The sequence below is a fragment of the Streptopelia decaocto genome (genome assembly GCF_964273445.1).
Source record: "Streptopelia decaocto genome assembly, chromosome: 1".
In the NCBI taxonomy this organism is placed as follows: domain Eukaryota; kingdom Metazoa; phylum Chordata; class Aves; order Columbiformes; family Columbidae; genus Streptopelia; species Streptopelia decaocto.
Window position 1 is genome coordinate 200,341,005 of NC_138663.1, and position 12,631 is coordinate 200,353,635.

The 12,631-nt window shown below is 43.2% G+C and overlaps 2 protein-coding genes across 4 annotated transcripts; both read right to left on the bottom strand.

The window, feature by feature from the left end:
* Positions 1–369: 369 nt before the first annotated feature.
* LOC309447081 (uncharacterized protein C11orf97 homolog) lies at positions 370–7,301 on the bottom strand. Of its 2 annotated transcripts, none has more exons than XM_082067366.1 (4): positions 6,851–7,301; positions 5,727–5,831; positions 2,750–2,875; positions 370–806 (listed from the first exon to the last, which is right to left on the bottom strand). In XM_082067366.1, the coding sequence occupies exons 1-4, from the start codon at positions 7,182–7,184 to the stop codon at positions 799–801; spliced, it is 573 nt and encodes a 190-aa protein (XP_081923492.1). In that variant the 5' UTR covers positions 7,185–7,301; the 3' UTR covers positions 370–798. The 2 variants fall into 2 exon arrangements, with proteins under 2 accessions (XP_081923492.1, XP_081923491.1); XM_082067365.1 differs by having other exon boundaries at positions 2,695–2,875.
* A 2,708-nt stretch (positions 7,302–10,009) lies between these two features.
* On the bottom strand, positions 10,010–12,625 carry ANKRD49 (ankyrin repeat domain 49). 2 transcript variants are annotated; one of them, XM_082076252.1, is made up of 3 exons: positions 12,513–12,625; positions 11,820–12,090; positions 10,010–10,964 (listed from the first exon to the last, which is right to left on the bottom strand). In XM_082076252.1, the coding sequence occupies exons 2-3, from the start codon at positions 12,075–12,077 to the stop codon at positions 10,506–10,508; spliced, it is 717 nt and encodes a 238-aa protein (XP_081932378.1). In that variant the 5' UTR covers positions 12,078–12,090; positions 12,513–12,625; the 3' UTR covers positions 10,010–10,505. The 2 variants fall into 2 exon arrangements, with proteins under 2 accessions (XP_081932378.1, XP_081932379.1); XM_082076253.1 differs by having other exon boundaries at positions 12,502–12,618.
* Between the last annotated feature and the right edge of the window lie 6 nt (positions 12,626–12,631).

Sequence of the window (12,631 nt, forward strand, 5' to 3'; positions counted from 1 at the left end):
TCCGCCAGCTCAGACATTTTGCTAGAAAGAACTTCCAGCCTCTCCTCTGCTACCAGAGTGGACGCTGTTCTGTAATTGCAGATGTCACTAACTTCTCTGGTACCTCCTCCAGTCATCCAAGACCATCCAAAGCTGGGTTTATACAGTACCTAGAAGGATCCACATTTGTTTCCCAAGTGTTGTGGTGACACAAACCAAACTAATGATCATTTGGTATTACTTCCCTGTAATAACGGTTAAGAGTAGATAATAAAGTGACAGGTTATTTCAGGTTTCATGCTGTTTCTGTGGTTCTTTGACGCTGTGATAACTCTTATACAGACAGAGACATCACAGGCTTATTTAGGTTAAACTTTTACTACATCACGCTAGATACTGAATCACAAACTCTTGGCTTATGAACTGCTCAGTTTAATGAATGGACTAGGCCTAAGGTATTTTAAGGCACGTACATTACAATCTTTTGCTGAACTTAGAATGACGTTAGAACAGAGAAGCCTAAGACAATGTCAAGTTTCACAGTAGCACATCTTTGTCAGAAGAACATTTTGTAATCTTTGGATTGTGACATCTTCAGCACTGGCTGAGATATGGATCAGATTTGGTTACTACAACATCTGACAAAAAAGCAGTACAAGGATATGAATAGAATAACGACAAAGAGGAAATAGCTCCCTATCCAAGAACAACTTTCTTCAAAACCTTAGAAATACTAATCTACATTTCCAAAGGCAGACAGTCATTTTGATGTTTGATTTGAAGCAACAAAACAGGCTTGGGTCTTCACGGCACAAAAGTTCAGCAATCTAGAAAAAAACAAGACCCACGGTAAGGATGGATGCAACACCACACAGTGAGCCCCCAAAACCACCAGTCACTTTTAGGAAAAGGCAATGAATGGGAGGAACAATAATAAATGCATTAACTTCAGTAAATTAAGCAACACAGCTACATATTTTTTTCTTTTTGTCTCCTCTACTTATTTCTCCTACATATTTTTTCCTTCATTTCTTTCAGTTTGTACCCCTGTGTTGCTGAACTGTGTTCTCCTCTCTCCAGTTCCCTTGAGGAATTCCCAACCTTCTGTCCTACATCTCCTCTTTCATTCCCCTAGTCTGTGCTTCTTCCTTTTCTCTTTGGTGGTGCCTTTTCTTCTGGCACTAAACACAGGAGGCTCTTCCTTTTAGTCCATTTCCACAGCCTGTATCTACTCTATCTCCCAACTATTACTACTTCATTTCTTCGCCAGATCCTTACACAGAAGAAGGGGTGTGAATGGAAATGGGCTGGTGAGTACAGGAGCCAAAGCCAGATTGCTTCCAGTGTTTCTCTTGTCTTGTTTCTTTTCTGCCAGCCCTTCTCTCATGTCACCTGCCTATTCTGCTGCAAACCAGGCATTATAGCTAGTGAGGAGAGCACCACTTCTCTCTAACAGCAGCACTTAGGAATAAAGATACATCTAAGGTCCCAAAGAAAACCAACAGATACCATAAATTTCAGCACCTAAATCGATTTGAAGAAACTGCTTTGTTTTAAGGCTGTGCTTCTCTGACAGATCTTAACATACAATGGAGTAGATCAGGATCTTTGAAAACTCGGTGTGACTTCACTAGAAACCTCAGGTATCTGAGTTCAGGCAACATCTGCAAACCCTGAGGCATTCTTTGGTTGTATTTTCTATGGTGTGGCTAGAATTTTCTTGGTTTATAACCACAAATGACTTCAGTTAATACATAGCATAGATTAGGCCTGGTTGTATAATCAAAATATTCCTACAAGCACTACTTCTAGAGTAAAGGCAGCCATGGCAGAGGACTGCACAGCCGCAGAGGCCTAAATGCTTCTTACACTAGCAATAACTTAATTCATGCTGCTATTGTAACTAAGATCCCACTATCTCCAGAGCTCACAAGATCAAGAGAGGAAGGAAGGTGTTAGTCAAGCAGCTAGTTGTATTTTTAAACCACTAGCCCCTGAGAACATAAGAAGCAGCTTCATTTAATAGAAAAATATGGTGAGTTCACATACTCTGCAAGCTCATTGAACTAACAATATTCCTCTTACAAAGCTAATGGACTTGGTGTTTCCTTAGGGTTCAAAGCTCTCACCTTCCACTACAATGTTAATACATTTGACTGAAAACCAGAAAGTGGGCACACTGAGAAGACTACACTAAAATCTACCAGCTCATAAGGAACTGATCTGCTCCATAAAAGCCACACTCCGCTGACTGTAAAGAAAGAAATACATGCCCAGAGCACCAGCTGACCATTGCAGGCAAATGCTAAAATGCCTGAAATGTTACCTGGATCAAGTGGTTTTTAGGAGGTGTGTTGGACCAAGGGCTTTTCCAACCATTTGAATTGGTTAAAGTTGGATGTTAAGAAAGGCAAGTAAGGTTCACTATGCACAGAAAACCAACACTTGCCAGTCATCAGTAGGCAACAAGTGATTATTCCATGCTTAGTAGAGGTTTCAGCATATGAAATAAGGTCACTCAACATAGCAGTCCTAAACAAGTTCCTTATGGAACTATTTCAAGTCTGTTGGCTACTTAAAGGAAGAGGTGGGTTAGCTCTGCAAAAAGATGTGAAGAGGTGAGAAAGACTATATAGGTAATCTGATGAAAAATAACATTGAAAAAAGCAGATCTACAGTCCTATGAGTTATCTATGAATTATAAAATAATATTACCCTGCAATTTTAAGATGAGGTGTTACAGTGACAGTTTCTTATTATTGACTCTTACTTTTCATTCCTCCATGCCTTGAGTAGAACTGAGGCTGTAAAAGTAAACTGTTCTTGTTCCGTGACACTGGTTTCAGGCTTCCGAGGGAGAAATTCTTTTTCACACTCCAAATTCCATCCAGAGCCACTGTTAAGAATTTGTCAAAATAATACCGTTATAACTGATGACTTCAACTTGTTCTAGAATTAATGTAAGTTTAAAAAGACAGTCCTTTTGGTCTATACAGTAATTAGAAGTAGTTAAGCAGAGCTGAAAAGAGACTGACATTTCAGAGAGCAATTCACATTGCTAAAGGTATATAATGCTCTCTACTGTCTGTAGAACAGCTTAGGACTGCCAGGCTGCTAACTGAAGCAGGAGGCCCCTGATCTTTTATGTATAAGAAACTGCAGTAATACCATTGATGCATCCAGCATGATGTATTGGTCATACTGGAATGTCAAATGCCTTTATAAAAAGATAGCAGAGCAATACCCTCCCCCAAAAACCCCAAACCAACCCCACCAAAACAAAAAAGCTAATTTATTTTGTGGAAAAGTTACAATTTACTAACCATTCAATTTATGTAAAACAATAAACTTACTAATCATCTAAACTGTGTAAATCAGTAACCATCCAACCTGACAATTGTTTATCAGGACCCAGGCCACTTAAGGAGCATCTTTAATTCTCCAGATGTATAAAGATGAAAAAAGGAACTAGGTACTTGCTGAATAATCTGTATACCAACACGTTTGACCTTATTATACGTAGCATTGTTATGCTATGCATATAGCATATTATGCTATACATAAGATTTATACATTGAGCTTGTCATACATCCATATTACATATTCCTGTAATTAATTTTTTATAGTGTTTCTATATTACCTTTAGCACTTTAAGCCTTTGTAACATACATTTCATTGGAGGACCCCCCCATAAATCATGAGAACCTATATGGCAACATCCATTCATACAAGAAACTGAAATATTCTAGACAATTTTGATCTATTGGCAAATAAACACTGTGAAATACAGCTGGGTTCAGCTCTTAGTAACACTAAATGCATGAGCAGATTGTGCAGACTGATGTTAACATCTGCAATTCTGCTACTTGTCCAGAACCCCATTACAGTCAATGGGAAAAGAACAGGCACTTACAGAGCTGGTACCTAGGAGAAGACAGAAGAACTATGTTTTCAAAGTGCCTTTTCTTTCTCTCCACTTACTGTAAACAGAGCTAACATAAGTATAATAGTTAATTTGCAGGTGTGTGCTATAATTGCCTAAGGAGCCTAATCACAGTAATGGAGTTGCAGGTTCAAATGGTCTTTACAGGATATTGACTACATCACCTAGCTTAGGTACATTTTTGGCTGTGAATCCAACTGTTTTACATTAATTTTCAGTGACGTTAGTCCTGGGTCTCAATGCTACATAAGAGCAAACATAAGATTCAAAATTTTCAAAATTTGGAAACAAAGGCAAAAATGCCCTTATTACATTTGTGGAGGAGGTAATGACTAGGAGATGTAGTAGTGCACTTATTCCGACAAAATGCAGCTTCATATAACTAAGGAAGAGCTATACCCTATGGAAGGGAATGTGGGGTTACAGAAGAGGAACTGTGTATTGTGGAGCAAAAGCAAAATGAATTTAGGAGTAACAGACAAAAACCAGTTCAAGGTCCTAGTCCTAATGTTAACTCTAATTCATATTCTAATGTAGCTCTAGAATAAGTAAATTATTCCCTCTCCATAGGCCACCAGTGATACAAATACTGAAATATCATGATCAGATTTAGTATTCACATTTTAAAAGAGGAGGCAAAACAATGGTGAGAGTACCTAAAGAGGCAAACCCAAATATATATGTATAAACCTTCTCTGGGAGAAAATCCTGGATGCTAAAAAAGGCACTGTTACATATCCAAGAAAGGCTGAATCATGAAAATCCAAATTATTAATGAGGCTTTTGGTTTGTTTTTCAATACACCAACCACTAGAACAAACTAATGAGAGAAGCTGTGGAATAACCAGCATTACTCAGTGAACTATACAGAGAGGTACCTAACAAAATACAACAGCTTGGCTGATAAAGGTAGTAAGACCTTGTAGTCAACCAGATAAGATGACCTATCCTTAAACATTACAAACTTCTCAAAACTGATTTTCTACAATTAGATTAATAGATCTTATGGCTGCAAGCAACCACCAGCATGATGTAAGTTTTGTCTTACATGAATCACATGGCCTCAGGCTCCTTGCACAAAGACTAGCAAATGAGCCTCGGCCAAGGCTACCAGTTTAAGTACAAAATATTTAAAGTGTGCATTAAAAAGGGTATATCTAAGTGGTTTTTGTTAAATTGTCCCAACATTAAGTTCTTTTCTTCTTAAAAAACACTAATTATGTCTACTTTGATCTTACCTCATTTTTATCTCCAGTTCTCAGAACTTTCAATAGTTTAGCTAGACCGACCCCACCTTGTTCCCTCTTAGACACCCATTTGTAATGTCATTTGCCTACTGTAATCAAGTCTCTCCATAACCTTTACACTGCCTAAACAGACTGATCTTCTAATTGTTTTCACTGTTTTCCTGTCCTTTATTTATCCTTATCATTCTTACTTCAACTTGTTCTTGTCAACGCCAACTTCAGTTTTGAACAGCAGAAGGGGACAAAGTATTCTAATAACTGCAGCACTTCTTTTAAAGAAAAAGGTAATAAAACCTCCCTATTGCCTGGCATTCGTTTACATTTTATTAAACTGATCATATAGAATTATCCTCGTTGTCTATGCTCCTGTAATTTCAGACTAAAACCAAAGAAGTAATAGAGACAATAAGGAATTCTTCTGTTTCTAAATGTTCCCCATGGATGTTTCTAAATACTCCAGGATTTTTTTTGTAAATAGTAACTTTGCCACAGTTCCGCAGAACAATGTACATTTTATTCACCCTGAAAAATGCTTGCTATTTGCTGATGAGGATTACCTGCAGCTGGGTGTTTAACTTGGCATGCTTCTTTCCAAAACCAAAGCTCTTCTTCTAGTATTTCTTTGACCCTCCTAGATGGCTCAACATATGCAAGTTTCTTCCCTGTTAGTAAAACATATTACAAAAGAAACAGTTATTTTAACCCCCCGATTGCTAATATGCTTTGCCAATTGTAATGTCACTTTAGAATAGAATCATAGAGTCACTTCAGTTGGAAGAGACCCTCAAGATCACAGAGTCCAACCTTTAACCTAACTCTAACACTAAACCATGCACCCAAGAACCTTGTCTAAATGCCTTTTAAACACCTCCAGGGATGGTGACTCCACCACTGCCCTGGGCAGCCTGTTCCAATGCCTGATAACCCCTTCTGTGAATAATTTTTTCCTGATATCCAATCTAAACATCCCCCGGTGCAACTTGAGGCTGTTTCCTCTTGTCCTATCACTTGCTACTTGAGAGAAGAGACCAACACCCTCCATGCTACAACCTCCTTTCAGGTAGTTGTAGACAGTGATAAGGTCTCCCCCCAGCCTCCTTTTCTCCAGGCTAAACAGCCCCCGTTCCATCAGCTGCTCCTCATAAGACTGTTATGCTACTCTGCTTCTGTTTTTAATACTGTTGAAAGCAAATAATTTACAAATACGTGGCAGGGTTCAGCCAGGCCTTGCTGCCCAGCATGGTGCGATTCCCAAGGGCAGGAGCGAGGTGGGCAGGTCGCAGAGGGGAGTGCTGGTGGGCTGTGGTGTGGTGAGGAGGGAGCCAAGGCCACCCCGGGCACTGGAAAGACATGGCTGCTGTGTCTCTCCAGGGCGAACAATCTAAGGCAGGGCGAGATCTCCAAGGAGACGTGCTCACTGAAGATCTCCAAGGAGGTGAAGAGGGATTAGGGCGGCTCATGGGGCAGGGGAGTCCCCCTCTGACAGGGCACCGCTTTGGTGAGGTGCGGGGGGCTGCGGGAGGTGAGGGGCACCAGGCGCGGTGCCCGCGGGGACCAGCGGGGGAAAGGCCCGGCAGCCCCGAGGGGACACGGCGGCGGGGCCGGGCGGGGGCCGGGTAACGGCAGCCGCAGGGGGCGGTGAGGCGGCCCCGCCGCCGGGCCGGGGGATCGCGGCGCTCACAGGGCTGCCCGCCGGCCGCCGCCTCGCCGCGCACGCCGCTGCCCGACTCCTCGACCGCCACCGTCGACAGCTCCTCGCTCGCCGCCCTCATGGCCGCCGCCGCGCCCTGGCAGGTAGGAGCCGGACGGGCCGGTTGCCCCAGCAGCGGGGGCGGGCGCAGGCGGTCCGGCCCTGCCCCGCCGGCAGCAGGGAGGGCAGCGGCAGGGCCCGGAGCCCCCGCGGGACAGCCCTGCCCGCCCTCCGCCATGTTAGGGCTGCGTGTCGGCGGGGCGCGAGTGCCGCGGGACGGAGCCGGCTGTTGCCGTGTGCCCCCCGGACAGCCCGGGGTCGCCATCGCACGTCACAGTTGGGGCCTTTTCCCCCTTCCACAGCCCGGGGTTTAACAGAGGGAGCACCTCCGAGGCGGGGTGCGGGCAGGCCCCGTCCCCAGGGGACTGCAGGCCGTGCCCACCTCATGCCCACCTGGGGCACAGGGTGTGTGACAGCCTGAGTTACCGTTAACGGCTCTGCTCTCGGTATCAGCGGCTCCTCCTTTGTGTCCCTCAGTGTCACCACACTCAGCAGCAGGCGTGAATGTCTTGTACCCTGTGGGGTGTTTCCACTGTCCTCATCTGAGGCAATGACGACTGATGGAAATAAAGATGAGTCCATTTTCACTGGATGGATGATGTAAATCTACTAATGCTTAACAATACTATCTTGGTTTTAATAATGCTTTTAATAAAATGAGGCCTCTTGAGATGCTGTTTGTAGGAAACAAATTACCTTTCTAATATAATAGGCCCAGGCAGGTTCTCTCAGCAAAGCATATTTTATTAAAGGTTTTGCAAGACTGGGTGTGCTGCCTGATAGTAGGCACACAGAATAGGGCAAAAAGCCCCTGCCTCTATCCATCCCAAATCTGGGCCGCGAATTCCCTCCCCTGTTCCCCATTAGTGGAATATTAAAGGGTTTACAAACTACCCGACACCTGCCTTAGTTTGCCTATCTCATTCATCTAATTCTAACAATCTTATTGATTTATTTAAAACATGGATTCCTGGCTCTTTGGTTTCCCTTCCCCTTAGCTTAACTTTTTAAATACAGCAACCAGTTTGCATTCCGAGATTGGTTCAAAGAGACTTTGTTTTACATTAAAGATTCATAGTCTGATGTCTCTCAGTCTTTTCCCTCCCGCTGGGGTCAGGTGCCAGGTCCCCAGTTTTGTAAAAACAACATTCCTCCTTCAATGGCTCCTTGCACTGTTTATTGGACTGAAGTGGACTTGACTCTCCTTGTTTTGCCACTGTTGAAGTTTTGAGAAAGAAGAGCAGCTGGCAGTTGATTAGTCACTGGATAACACAGCTGGCGGGCACAGGGGAAGCTGTCCTGCTTGCCTGGCAAGAAGGTTTGCCCCACGGTAGCTTCCTTGAAATCTAGACTTTGCAAACAGTAGTGAAAACTTACAAGGCACAAACCAAGTCTAGTTACACAAATGCATGATATAATCAATTTCTTTAGTTTTCCTATTTTTCAAGGCATATTCGTCTTCCAGAAATGTCCTCTTGACAGTCAATAGGCATTAAAAATCATCTTGTACCATTCATAGTTATGTTTTCTAACAGATGTGCCGAACAGAGCTTCTACAAAGGCGGGTGGGAGAGACACTCTAGAGGTGCTTGATCAGAGCACCAAATGTGGGCCAACATACCCCAGCGCTGCTGCTGTTAGATATGTGCTTCAGCTCTGTTAGTGGTGTCTGGAAGGAGTCTGAGATCACTCAGGAAGGCATCTGCACAGGACAACAAAGAGTTTTGTTACAACTCTCATGCTGATTGACAATACTTCAGGTTTTATCTTCAATTTTCACTTCAGTTTTGTTAACATAGAGAAGCAAGTTCCTCCACTCTAAAGTCGATGGGAAAGCTGAAACTCAAAATCATGCAGCATGCCATTACCATGGGAAAATCCTTAGTGTACTGATTCCCATGCAATATAGATCGTGTGCTGGGCTGACAGCATTGCTGAAGTTCTACCAGTATTAAACCACTTGATCAAAAAGATCTACCTGCTCAGAGTAGTTGTTTTGAGATTACTGGTACTTAAAAGCACTCACTCATTAAATACTTGCATTTAGTATTGATTTTTATCTGAAACTTACACTTGAACCAAGGTGGGGAAAAGAAAAAAAAAAAGATGGTAGCTAAATGATCCAGAGAGGTTGATACTCCAGAAGAAGTTTAAAGACTGAGACATACAGATTGAGACAGCTGATGTGAACAGTAACACAGGTAAATTAAACTCTCAAACTAATTCTAAAAATCATACAATTTTTCACTTGCTGGCAGAAAAGCTGACTGGCAAATGGAAGCAAGAATTTAAGATATCTCTTGAGAAAATTTATAGCATTAGTTAACATTTTTCTTTTAAGTAGACCAAGTAGTACTCAGTGCTAGGACTTGCTAAGAATGCTTCAGATGAAGGGTTCCTGTCTTATCTGCAAACCAGTGAGGTTCTGGCTGGCAGGACTGCAGAGAGAAGCTGCGCTCAGGTGCACACCAAAGGCCTCAAAATCTAAAGGAACCAACCAACCCACTCACCCACCCCCACCAACGCCCTGAGTTTGGTTAAATGGTGGCAGCCAAATTTGTCAGAACTTTTGGAAACCCAACTCAGATGCGAATGCCCAGGATCAGCAACACAAGGTATCCCAAATTTAAAAAAGGTATAAAATAAGACAATAAACGGTCTGGAAATTAAGGAATTTTGAGGAAAAAATACCAGTGAAGTTCTCAAACTATGCTGATGTCCTAATATTTGAGTTGGAATGAGAAATTCTCATTGGGGATTCAAAGGTGGAAGAGAAACACTGTTGAGTGTGTCCTGAACTAAATTAGCTGTAACTAAATCTGACACAACAGTATGGTGGCTGTTTATCCTCATACAGTTGAAGTTTACTTGTTCTAACTAATGCTGTATCCACGACATTAAAACTTGACTCCTCAGCTTAGTTTGTAAGGCAAAAGTAAACAGGATCATTACAGAAAGTAATTTCTTTGAAAAGTACCATAAAAAAAAAAAAATAGTTTCAGTTTATCATCCTATGAATAACGCTTTTAATTGATGAACAGGCAACTGCACTGATAATTGAGCTTTCAATTAAAAATGACAACAAAGTACTTAGGGTTGAATATTTTATTTTATAATAAGCCTTACACCAGGATCACTAAACATGTTGTGTATCACCCAAATAAGTTACATTCATTCTGAGCTTTCATGCAGTTTTGAAAAAGTTACATTTCTTAGAAAATAATTTTCAAGTGAGCTGTAATAAACTGCAAAACCAAGGCAGAATTTTCTCACGTCAAGTCAATATTTGTTTTCCCTCCCACTGTGACCGTACAGACGAATTACAAAAGCCCCTCCAAATTCGCACTAATTAAACAGAGACTGGCTGAGATTACTGAGACTTTGTGTATACCATCAATAACAGTAGTAACACTTCAAAGTCTGAGCAAGACCACTGAGCTGAGTTGCAAGAAGTGATGTTTTGCCTGAGAATACCAAAATATCTTACACGAAAACTTCATCGCAAAGAGACAGACCACCATGGATGAGTGTGCAGAACACAAAGAAGAGGCAGCAAACCTCACATTCACAAGTGTAACCACAGCTTTTAGGGGGACACAGCATTTATGCAGTCCTCTACTATTTCAAAAAGGTAGTGATATATATCAGTCCTGCGAGCAATGTCGAGGGCAGTTTCATCCAGGTTGTTTTTCAGGTCTGCCTTCACGTAGCGGTTCATCAGCAAGAGTTCAAGGGTTTCTCTGCTGTTTTTGTTCCCCGCAGCGATATGCAACGGTGTCAGCAAACCATTCGTCTGGGCGTTGATGTCTGCGCCCTGCTGAAGCAGGAACGCGGCCACTTTGGTGTTGTTCCACTTGCAGGCGCTGTGCAGAGGCGTCCAGCCGTCCACCGTCTGCGCATGAACGTCGGCCCCTTGGGCGACCAGCTCGTGTGCCACCTCCAGGTGCCCGCTGTAGGCAGCTCGGTGCAGAGGAGTGTACTGGTCTTCATCGCGAGCGTTCACTGGAGCCAGCTTTTCAGAAAGGAGCCTTCTCACTGTACTCAGCTAGTTAAAGAAAACAGGTGATTTAATCTGAAACTCTGCAAACAAGGCATGTGGCTTTTACTGTTCTGGAGTTTTATGGAACAGCAATTACCATCAGTCTCAAAAAGGCTTAAGTGCAACAAGAAATTTTAAAATTAAAGCAGTTATTGTTACTGGGGTGTTTTTTTGTTTGTTGTTTTTTGTTTGTTTGTTTTAATAGGTTTGTGTTTGATTTGGGTGGGTTGTTTTGTTTTCTTTTTAAAGAGATAGAACATGAAACCTACTTGCAATGCCTTAGGAATACCTTTCCCTTACACCTAATCCCCATTCACTGTGAAGACAAATACCTCCACAGAACGGTAGATGGAGCTGGTGTGTGTAAGAAAGACAACTAATTAAAATAAATGTACACAAGGGTGTAATAAGCTGCGGAAAAGGAATCTTGCTTGTTTGTCCCTCACTTCCAAGAACAAAAAGGGTTGGTTTTTTTCCATAAAAATATAGGAAAACTGTCACCCATTATCTGCATATGGAGCTTTTGAGAAAATAACATTTCAACTACACCCCGTCCACCCAGTGCAAAGGTTTACTTGCCAGGAATAAAAAAAAAAAAAGCCTGGCATGCTTTCAGTATACAGAAGTTTAAGAAGAGTGCTGTTTCTCGAATTTTGAACTACAGTCACAGAAAGCTAATGAATCCAGAGATATTTTAGTGTGGGGGCTACAAAGGGAGACGTTTTACATACAGTTGCTTTGCAAAACTGGATCAAAATAGTTCAGAGAGGGAAGAGAAAGTGTAGTGTTGATGAAACTGTAGATGTCTGCACAAAATACCATTCACGCCAGTGATACATATGAACAGAATAAATACCTTACCCGATTGTTTTCAGCTGCCCAGAGCAGCAGTTTCTCTGGATTTTTTTCCATTTTCTTTTCTTGCATTTCATACCATTCCTCACTTCTTTCTTGTTCATCATCATCATCATCAGACTGTCCTGACCAGCAGCTCTGAGTTCCTACAGGAATCAAATGCCTGTGCGTCTCCAGCAGTTCCAGTTGGTTAAAATTCTCCAGGAAGTCTTCAAACTGGTCACTGTCATCATCTTCGTCATCAATTTTTTTGTCCTTATTCATTTTCACTTAGCACCTGTAAGTGGCAGATACAGAATGATATTTATGAGAGCTTTTACTGTCTTCTGTGCACTAATTGTCGAGAAAACTGATGGATGATGCAGATATCAGCAACACCACAAACAGCGAAACTCAAGAACAAACTCCATGTTCCTCCACTAAGCCGGGCTCTGCCAGGTTCCCCAGTTAAAACCCGTGCAACACAACCACTGTGATATCGCGACATGCACACGGCATCGCCGCCCGGCGCTCCTCACTATGCTCCCTCTCCCTTCAGGCCCCGAGCGAGGGCCGGGAAGCGACCGTCCGCGGGGTCCGCAGCGCCCGGGAGGGCCTCAGCGCCGCCGGCGGCAGCCCGCCCCCTGCAGGCTGCCGGCCCCAGCACCGGCCGCCGCTCCGGTGTCCCGGCCCGGCCCCGCTGCGCTGCCGGGAACGCACCTGCCGCGCGCGACCGCCGCGCTCCAGGGGCGGGGCCACCCGCGGGGCGGGGCCACGCACTGCCGGGTGCAGGGCCCCGCCCCGCAGAGCCGTCCTTCCGGTCCGCGCCCGCCAGCGGA